We start from the raw sequence: 10,479 nt of genomic DNA on the forward strand, positions 1-10,479 counted from the left end.
TCACCTGGGCAGGAGCAGCGACACACGAGCTCCACCTCCTGGAGGTGACACCTCCTCTCCCTCTGGAACGGAGAGGGAACAAGGTTCGGGACACCCCCGGGCCTCCCTCGCTCCCGCTGGAGCAAGGAAAAGTGGAATTACAACAGAATCACCAGCTCAGTTCCCTGGCACCCCTCAGGTGCTGAAAGGGATGGGAATAAAAACAGGACTAAAAAGCCCAACGCGGAATTTAGGATAAAATTCAGTGATTTTTTTTTTTTATTCCAAGGATATTCTTCCCAAAAGCAGTCACTGTTAGGGATGAACCCCTGTCCTGGGAGAGCTGGGGCAGAGCTGCCGGGTCCAGGGAGGGAACTGTGCTGCAGGTGCCTCACCTGAGTCCTGGGGGGAGTTTTGGGTGGATTTTGGGAAAAGCTTCCTCATCCAGAGGCTGTTGGGCACTGGTTGTCCCCAGGGAATGGTGACAGCCCCAAGCAGCCACAGCTCAGGGTGCTGGGATTTTGGGATCAGTGGGATTTTTGGGTTGTCCTGGGTCAGGAGCTGTAGTTGATCTTCGGGGGTCCCTTCCAACTCAGGGTACATCATGACTCCGTGATCCCTGTGGGTCCCTTTCAACTCTGATTATTCCATAATTCTGGAGGTCAGGGAGTGCTTGGACAACACTTTCAGGCACTGGGTGGTGTTTTGGGATGTCCTGTGTGGGGCCAGGAGCTGGACTCAGTCCAGGTGGGTCCCTTCCAACCATTTCTCTGTGATCCTCGTAGGATCCTTTCATCTCTGGACATTCCACGATTCTGGAGGTCTGGGAATGTCTGGACAACTTGAGCAGATTTTGGGATTTTGGGATCAGTGGGATTTTTTGGGGATGTCCTGCACAGGGCCAGGAGCTGGACTAGAGGATCCTTGTGAGGCCATTCCAATCAGGATATTCTAAATTCCCTTGGGCGTATTTCCCTGTTATTCCAGGGAATATCCTTGATACACATGGAAAGCACATGTAGGAACTCGGATTCCAGAAGCACTTCCTTGAACAACTTCACACCCCACACAAAATTGGTTAAAACTGTCCCAAAAAATCAGTCACAGACATTCCTTGCCTTGGATTCCCATGGGAAGCCAAGGCCTGGTCCTAACAGGCTGTTGGACCCTGGATGCTGAAAATATCAAAGTTTCTGCTCGGACAGGTGCTGACCCTCAGGAGGGCACTGACTTTGACCTTCCAAAACTTGAAATTTCCAAAACTTCCAGACTTCCAAAACTTCCAAAATTTCCAAACTTCCCAAACTGAGTGATGGCACTGGGAGTGTGTGTGTGTGGTTTGTATAGAAGTGTGCAATGGCACAGGGTGAAATCTTTAAGGTTTGGGGTTTAGGGATATAGAAAATGTATAAGGAACAATATGGAGGGATTTGGGTGATTCCTGGGTCCTTCCTCTTCACTTTCTTCCTCCTCCTCTCTGTTTTTGGTGATGTTTTCTAATTGGTCAGTGAAAGCTTGCATTGCAGACATTGAGCAATCTCTAATTGGGTTATAAATAAAAATAACTTGGGTGGCGGGTTTTAATTAGTTTTGCTTATTGTTTAAAAGTCCTTGAAACGAAGTAGAAGTAGCCATTTTCTGTGGGCCTGATATTTCTGTGTCTGAGCGATTTTAGCCTGCTAGCAGCTGCCAACTCTCTTCCCAAAGGAAAATATCTCGAGAAGGCTTCTCCCCAAAACAATCTTGGCAAACAACCATCCTTTCCCAAAACAATCTTTCTCCAGGTGGTGTTTTGCTTTTCTGGTTCTCAGAGAAAAATGTTTTGGCCGTTTCTCCAGTTTAACCAATGGGACTGTTCACCAATCGTGTTGAGTCTGTATCAATGTATAAAATTAGACAATTAAAGCCTCTTTCTGTGCCTTTTGCCTTCTGAAATATTTGGAGTCTTTCATCCTTTTTTCATGTCCTATAGTGACAATTTTCTTGCCTTCATAGGCAGAGCTCACATGTCACCATGAGGTTTCCTAGTTTTCTGAGCGTTCATATTAAAGTAGAAGTTTTCACTTCTCACGCTGTGTTCATGTAAACAAGAGATTGTTTTTGTAAATACTGTCATTGCTTTTGCATTCTTCTCTATGAGAGGAGAGTGTTAACTGACACTCTGTTTGACCATGGTGATTGAGAGGTGGGAATTCCACCCTCCAATCCACGTCACTTTTCCAAAAGTATATAATGGGATGAAAAAAACAAATCTGGGCTTTCTGCCCTGCTTTGAGTGTCCATTTCAGCGTGGCAAACAGCGACACTCACACCTGGTGAGAACGTATCTTAGATAAGAAATCACAAACATCCAAGTCTGAACGAGACACCGTCGTGTCCAGCATCTTCTGCCCAGACCTAGTGAGAGCTAACAACCTCCACAGCAGGGATTCAGGGATTCCCACATGGGAACCAAAAGACTCCAGAAGGAGAAAAAAGACCCCAGAAGGTGAACAAAAAGCTGAGGAAAGGCTGGGAATCTCAAAACTATCCCATGGGAAGCTAAGAAATCAGGAACCAAGTGAATACATTGATATCTATCATAAGGAAAATGAACAAGGGCTGATTGCTGGTTCAGGATGTAAAAGGTCTTTGCAAAAATAGAAAAAGTTTCAGTCTTAAAAAATGAGTTATTGTGTATTGTTTCTTAGGTTTACAGAAGCCTTTTTGTTAATATTAAACCCACGTGGGTCTTTGTCTGATTTGCTAGAGTAATATGACTCTAAACTTCTTCTTGTAAACTGTTGGTTGAGAAAATATCTAGAAAAGGGCTCCACATCAGCTGTGGCCTCATCTCTGATCTGGCTTTACACGGATTCTGTTGTTTTCCTGTGTCTCTTGCCTATTGCTTGTATGATACAGACAGATAATAAATCCTGAGTCTGCGACTACACAGACCCCCATCCTGTTTGTGAGACCCTGACTGATCCAGAAAATGGTGCCCCGTGTTCGATGGGAAAATGGGAAAGTTTGGAGATTCCCGGCCTTTCTTCAGCTTTTTGTCGACCTTCTGGGGCCTTTCTGCACCTTCTGGGGTCTTTTGCTTTTTAGATTCGCACATTCCCACATCTGCCTCCTTGTGACAGGGATTCAGGAATTCCCAGATCTGCCTCCTTACACAGGGATTCAGGAATTCCCAGATCTGCCTCCTTACACAGGGATTCAGGAATTCCCAGATCTGCCTCCTTGTAACAGGGATTCAGGAATTCCCAGATCTGCCTCCTTGTGACAGGGATTCAGGAATTCCCAGATCTGCGTCCTTGCACAGGGATTGAGGAATTCTCAGATCTTGTGACAGGGATTCAGGAATTGCCAGATCTTCCTCCTTGCACAGGGATTCAGGAATTGCCAGATCTTGCACAGGGATTCAGGAATTCCCAGACCTTGCACGGGTATTCAGGAATTCCCAGACCTTGTGACAGGGATTCAGGAATTCCCAGACCTTGTGACAGGGATTCAGGAATTCCCAGACCTTGTGACAGGGATTCAGGAATTCCCAGATCTTGCACAGGGATTCAGGAATTCCCAGACCTTGCACAGGGATTCAGGAATTCCCAGACCTTGCACAGGGATTCAGGAATTCCCAGACCTTGCACAGGGATTCAGGAATTCCCAGACCTTGTGACAGGGATTCAGGAATTCCCAGATCTGCCCCTTTGTGCCAGGGATTCATGAATTCCCAAATCTTGCACAGGGATTCAGGAATTCCCAGACCTTGCACAGGGATTCAGGAATTCCCAGATCTGCCTCCTCACACAGGGATTCAGGAATTCCCAGATCTTGCACAGGGATTCGGGAATTCCCAGATCTTGCACAGGGATTCATGAATTCCCAGATCTGCCCCTTTGTGCCAGGGATTCATGAATTCCCAAATCTTGCACAGGGATTCAGGAATTGCCAGACCTTGCACAGGGATTCAGCAATTCCCACATCTCCCCCCCGGCCCCGCCATCCCGCTGGAGCCGTTCCTCATTGGGTGCCGTGGTCAGGAGGGGCGGCGGTGGATCGGAAGAGCAGCAGGCTGCGGTCCCAGGCGGTGCTGCCGAAGCAGCGCACCAGCTCCATGGCGCACTGCTGCGTCAGGATGCGGGTGACGCTCTGCGCCATGTCCCCGCTGATGCGCAGCGCGCGGAAGTGCTCGAAGTCGCGGCGGCCCAGCCGCCGCAGCCGCCGCGCCGCCGCCCGGTAGCAGCGCCAGGGCTGCGGCTCCACCAGCAGGAAGGTGCAGAGCGAGGCCAGCAGCGCCAGGAACTCCAGCAGGCCGCGGTCGCCGTGGTTCAGGTGGATCCACATGGTCACCGACATGCAGAAGCCGATGTCGAAGGAGGAGCGGCCGAAGCGCTGCAGGAACGAGCGCAGCAGCGGCTCCCTGGCCGCGGGGTCCATGATGTCCAGGCTGGCGAAGGAGATGGAGGCGGGGAAGGGGCTGCTCTGCTGGGCCCTGCGGATCAGCTCGGGGTCGATGTCACAGCACAGCAGCTTCAGCTCCGTCCCGGCTCCCGGCGGCTCCGGGCTGGAACTGCCGTCCTGGAGCCCCAGCAGGTGTTGGTACAGAGCCACGCTGAGCTCCTGCGGGAGGAAAAGAGGGATTGAGGGAGACCTCCCCGGAGCCTCCTCTCTATCCAAGGGAAAATCCGACCAGGACCAGCAAAGGATCTGTGCCAGGAGCCCTGAGCACCTGCAGAGGAGCCACACCGAGGACCTGCTGCAAAAACCAGGGAATCAAAACCAGGGAATGCTCTGGGCTGGAGTGCTGGGAAAGATGAGACAGGAAAGCCTCATAAATACGATTGCTTGGCAAAAGATTTTGAGAATATGAGACCTGTAAGGGAAGCAGAAATGAAAGCAACATTTGAGCTGTAAGATGCCAAGCTGTGAGTTACTGAACAACCAGGAAACAATGGTTTGGCCAGCTGAGGGCAAACTCCTTCTGGATTGAACAATACCCTCAGCAAATTAAGGGATGCCAAGGGTCCAAGGGTCAGGGAGACCCTGCCAGTTTGGCAGAGAAGAAAATAAAAGGGGTATAGAAAGCAGCTTTTAGGGTTTAAAATGTAACACAGTAAGGCAATGGAATAGTTCTAATAGGCTGTATGCAGATTGTACAGGATTTGTGTCTTTTACTGGTTGGATGTCGTAAATTAGAGTATTTGGATGTTGTAAATTAGAATATTCAGCACAGAAACAGAGATAATGTATTGTAAGCATAACCTGAGGGTCTCTCAAGCCTGCTTTCATTGTGACTGGCAGCTTTAGGCTGGCTCTTCTCACCCTGGGCCCAAGACTGCTGTAATTCCATCTATGGCTGTAATTCCAGACCCAAGCCTGCTGTAATTCCATCCATGCAGTAACAGCAGCTTGATGAAGAGCGGCCTGGGAGTGCCAGATCTCTGTCCAGGCTCTCACACTGCAGGAACCCAGCTCACCCCCTTCCCCCCCTGCCATGGGACACCTTCCACCCAAGCAGGTGGCTCCAAACCCCTGGAATTCCCGGCCTGGAGTCTCTTTCCACAGCGTGTACTGATGGAAAGTGAATTAACGAATTAATCCTCAATTAAAGAAGGTTCCGTGGAGCTCCTGGAGCCACAGGCACAGCACAGGCTGGGAATGTCCTCCGGTGCCTCCCACTGACCTGCTCCACAGGCTGAGCTGGGATGGGAGCTGGAATTGTCCTTGGGCAATGCCTCAGGGGGAATCCCAAACCCTGGGAGCCTCGGGATTGTCCCAGTCAGGACAGGGGTTCAGGTGGGATCAGAAATTCACCTGTGAGGCCACACCTGCATCCAGGGCAGGCCTCTGGGGGTCTGGAATGTGTCTGGAGCTGGGAATGGAGCTGGAAAACCCCTGAGGGAGCTGGGGGGGTCTCGGGTGGGACCTCCTCTCGCTCTCCAGCCTGGACAGGAGGTGGAGCCAGGAGGGGTCAGGATCTGCTCCCAGGAATGGAATGAGAGGCAGCAGATCCCAGGGGAGGTTTAGGTTGGATTTTAGGGAAAATTCCAGATGGAAAAGGCTCTCCAGGGCAGGGGGGAGTCCCCATTGCCGGGGGAATTTAACAGATCCAGGACAATGTTTCCTCCCAGTATTCCCCACACCATTCCCAGCCCTCCCCCAATACCCCCAGCATTGCTTGCCCCAGTCCTCCCCGCCCCTCCCAGTGCTCCCAGCACTCCCCACCAGTGCCCACCACGGCTCCTCCATCTCCCCCCGCTCCTGCCTTTCCCAGAACTCCCAGTTTGTCCCACTGCCCTCCTTCTTCATTCCCCACCAGTGTTCCCAGTTTGCACCACCCCAGACCAGTGTCTCATCCTGAGCTTTTTCCATGGGCTGGATTGTCCCCCAGTGTCCCTCCAGTCTGTCCCAGTGTCCCCCAGTGTGTCCCGGTGCCCCTCAACACCAGGAGAGTGCCAATCTGCCCCTGTGTCCCCAATGTCCCCCAGTGCCCCCCTGTTTTTCCCAGTGCTCCCCAGTACCAGGGGACTGCCAATCTGCCCTGGTGTCCTCAATGCCCCCCACCAATGTCCCCCCAGTCTGTCCCAATGTCCCCCAGTTTGTCTCCAATACCAAGAGAGTGCCAGTCTGCCCTGGTGACCCCAATGCCCCCCAGTAGTGCCCCCCAATGTCCCCCCAGTCTGCCCCAGTGCCCTCAGTAGGGGAGTCCCAGTCCACCCGGTGTCCCCAATGTCCCCCAGTGCCCTCAAGTCTGTCCCAGTGCCCCCAGTACCAGGGGACTGCAAATCTGCTCCGGTGTCCCCAGTGCCCCCCAGCAGTGCCACCCAATGTCCCCCACTGTATCCCCCCAGTCTGTCCCAGTGCCCCCAGTACCAGGGGAGTGCCAATCTGCCCCAGTGTCCCCATTGTCCCCTAGTACTCCCCAGCCTGTCCCAGTGCCCCCCAGTGTGTCCCAGTGCCCCCAGTACCAGGATATTTCCAATCCCCCCCGGTGTCCCCAGTGTCCCCCACCCGTGCCTCACAGTATTCCCCAGTACCCCATGGGGCTTCCCAGTCTGCCCCCGTGCCCCCAACCCCCCAAACTGGTGCCTCCCCAGTTGCCCCCACCCCGTGCCCTCCTCAAGGCGCCCCAAACCCGCCCCGTGCCCCCCCCTCACCCCGGAGTTGCAGCCCACATCGAGCCCGAGGAGCGGGCGGGTGGCGGCGGGGAAGAGGCTGCTCAGGAGCCCTCGGGGCAGGAGGCTGACGCGGCCCTCGGGCGGGTGGAACCGGGAATAATTCGGGAAATTCCCGTAGGGAGCAGCACCGGGCTCGAGGCTCTCCCGGCTCATGGGCGCCGCCATTTTCCCGCTGCTCCGCCGCGCCGCCGGGCGGGAACCGCAACTGAAGAGAAACGTTCCGAGGCAGAAACGTTCCGAGCAGGGCGACGCGGGGCGGGCACGGGGACAAGGGACAGCGCCACCAGGGCAGCCACAGCGCCTCTGGGGCGAAAAGAAGAGATTTTAGAGATCTGGTGTAAAAATAAACCCTGTCTGGGCCCTGACAGGCTGCAGAGGGACGGCGCCGGCCGCCCGTGTGTGCGCTTTGAACGCTTCCCCCCGCGTTGCCATGGCGACCCCGGCGGGGTCTCGGGCCTTGGCGGGGTTTCGGTGTTTAAATAACACGTAAATGTTAATTAAGTAATATAAAAATCACATCTTATCATACAAAACACATTACATTTGTTTAAATAAACAGCACGTACATGCTGCTTATATCAACGTTATTGAAAACTTATTGGAATAATATAAACCGATGTTATAAAATGAATAACATAGAAATGTTACACACACAAATAACAAATAAATGCTATTTAAATCACATTTGAACACATGGTTGCGCTGGCTGTGCCCAGGACCGCACAGGCTGCAGCTGGGAGAGGTTTTAAAGCAGAAGGAAATTAAAGTTTAAATTAAAGGGGGTTTAAGAGGAGGGGGGTTCAGGGTTAAGGCCCTGGGCAGGTTTAGGGTTCAGCTGGCGCAGGAGGCTGGGTGGCATTTACTGCTGGGTGGCATTTACTGCTGCTTCAGCCACGGTGTGAGGAGCAGAGGGCGCCTGGAGCCCACAAATGCAGCTGAAATCCTCCTGCTCTGCTCCTGCTCCCTGCATCGGCCCTTCTGCGTTTTCATGGAATCACAGAACGGTTCAGATGGGAAAGGACCTTAAAATCCCATCCCATCCCATCCCATCCCATCCCATCCCATCCCATCCCATCCCATCCCATCCCATCCCATCCCATCCCATCCCATCCCATCCCATCCCATCCCATCCCATCCCATCCCATCCCATCCCATCCCATCCCATCCCATCCCATCCCATCCCATCCCATCCCATCCCATCCCATCCCATCCCATCCCATCCCATCCCATCCCATCCCATCCCATCCCATCCCACTCCTTTGTGAAACAAAAAGTTTTGTTTCATGTCAGGGAAATAAAGAGAATCTGTGTAATTGTAATTGTAGAACACGGCCATGGGACAGTTACAAAGATGAGTTCTAATAAACAACTGAGGAAAGCATGGAAGGAGGGTTTGGAACAAACTTTGCTTGCAGTTACCTATTATAAATCTCAAGCTATTCTGTAATAAGAGTCTTTGAATTTATAACTTTAGAAGCTTGTTTTGTATTAAAGAACTTTAAACTGTAGTTTTAGAATGTAAAAAGGCTTTCTCACAGACTGGTAGAAAAACATCCTGGATATGGAAGAAAATATTTCAGCTTGCTGATTTATGGTTCCTGAAAAAGGAAAACTGAACATCACTATCACAGACTGATAGACCTGGAAAAGAGAAACTGGACCCCACATCTGGAAGCTGGACCCCACCACTGGGGATACAGATCCTGGATGTACATCCTGGAATATTGAAATTTAAATAGATCACAGTAGACTATAGGAATTGAATAGGAACCAAACATCACCATCATCGATTTACTATTGTTAGGTATTGAATAGTGACATTAAAAATTGGAAATAGAAACTGCTGAGAAAAGCTTATGAATATGTATGAATATAGCCAATAAAATCCCAGCAGTTCCAGCAATCGGTGTGCAGAAGGGAAAATCCTTCCACTGTACCCAGTGCTGCCTTTGCTCACACTTTACCATGTTAATTAATCAATTATGAAATTGAATTGCTGCTTGATATATTGGCCGTGTCAAGCATCTCATTTCTAACAGAAGGAACCTTAAAATGCCACCCCATCCCATCCCATCCCAGGTGGACAAAGGTGCCCTGTGTAGTTGTAATTGTGAAATATGTGGAATTGGACAGTTATAAAAACGAGCTTTAATAAACAACCAGAAGAGACATGGAAAGAGGCTTTTGAACAAATATTTTTACTTGCTTATAAGTGGATCATGTAAGCTTTAAATCTTTCCTAATATAAATTTTAGGGTTTTAGTTAATATGAGTTTTATAAGCCTTTAACATGTAAGGTAGAAGAATGCTGAAGTATTATTATTATTTGCTTTTGAAAATAAAATTATCATAAGCTTTAAGCTGCTCTGTAATAAGAGGTTTTGAACTAGAGCTTTAGAAAATACAGGAGGATTTGTAATCACCTAAACAAAGGAGGGACGCAAGTTTATCCCGAGCTAGAATCCTGGAAAGGGAAGCTGGACATCATCATCATCACTGATTTGTGATTCTGAGAAGGGAAGATGGACATCATCATCATCATCACTGATTTGTGATTCTGAGAAGGGAAGATGGACATCATCATCATCATCATCACTGATTTGTGATTCTGAGAAGGGAAGATGGACATCATCATCACTGATTTGTGATTCTGAGAAGGGAAGATGGACATCATCATCATCATCACTGATTTGTGATTCTGAGAAGGGAAGATGGACATCATCACCACTGATTTGTGATTCTGAGAAGGGAAGATGGACATCATCACCACTGATTTGTGATTCTGAGAAGGGAAGATGGACATCACCATCACTGATTTGTGATTCTGAGAGGGGAAGATGGACATCATCATCATCATCACTGATTTGTGATTCTGAGAAGGGAAGATGGACATCATCATCATCACCACTGATTTGTGATTCTGAGAAGGGAAGATGGACATCATCATCATCATCATCACTGATTTGTGATTCTGAGAAGGGAAGATGGACATCATCATCATCACCACTGATTCACAGCCCCGGGGTATAGAAACTCAACATCACAAACAGGAACTGATCAGAATGGATTTATTTTCAACCCTAAGGTATAGAAATCCAACTCCACAACTAGAAACTAGGGGGAAACCACAGAAAAAAAACCTGCTGAGAAATGCTTATGGACATGCCCAATAAATACCAGCCAGAATTAACAGTGGGTGTGCAGCTAGAGGGGAGACCCCACTGCTTCGCTCACACTTTATCATTTCAGCAAATGAATTAATAAATTCATTGTTGCTTGATGCATTGGCTGAGCCAAGCTCCTCATTGATTTCACTCCAAGGCCTGTCCAGCCT

General features: G+C 50.0%; 1 protein-coding gene across 9 annotated transcripts; it reads right to left on the bottom strand.

The window, feature by feature from the left end:
* Positions 1-228: 228 nt before the first annotated feature.
* BCDIN3D (BCDIN3 domain containing RNA methyltransferase) lies at positions 229-7,337 on the bottom strand. Of its 9 annotated transcripts, none has more exons than XR_010083929.1 (3): positions 7,125-7,337; positions 3,733-4,587; positions 229-3,372 (listed from the first exon to the last, which is right to left on the bottom strand). XR_010083929.1 is itself a non-coding variant. In XM_063425060.1 (2 exons), exons 1-2 carry the CDS (start codon positions 7,308-7,310, stop codon positions 3,988-3,990), a joined length of 786 nt encoding a protein of 261 aa, XP_063281130.1. In that variant the 5' UTR covers positions 7,311-7,337; the 3' UTR covers positions 229-3,987. The 9 variants fall into 9 exon arrangements, 1 of the variants encoding a protein (XP_063281130.1); XR_010083926.1 differs by having other exon boundaries at positions 229-3,666; XR_010083931.1 differs by having other exon boundaries at positions 229-3,277; positions 3,637-4,587.
* Positions 7,338-10,479: the final 3,142 nt, after the last annotated feature.

This window comes from Prinia subflava, unplaced genomic scaffold (genome assembly GCF_021018805.1).
Source record: "Prinia subflava isolate CZ2003 ecotype Zambia unplaced genomic scaffold, Cam_Psub_1.2 scaffold_52_NEW, whole genome shotgun sequence".
Taxonomy (NCBI): Eukaryota; Metazoa; Chordata; class Aves; order Passeriformes; family Cisticolidae; genus Prinia; species Prinia subflava.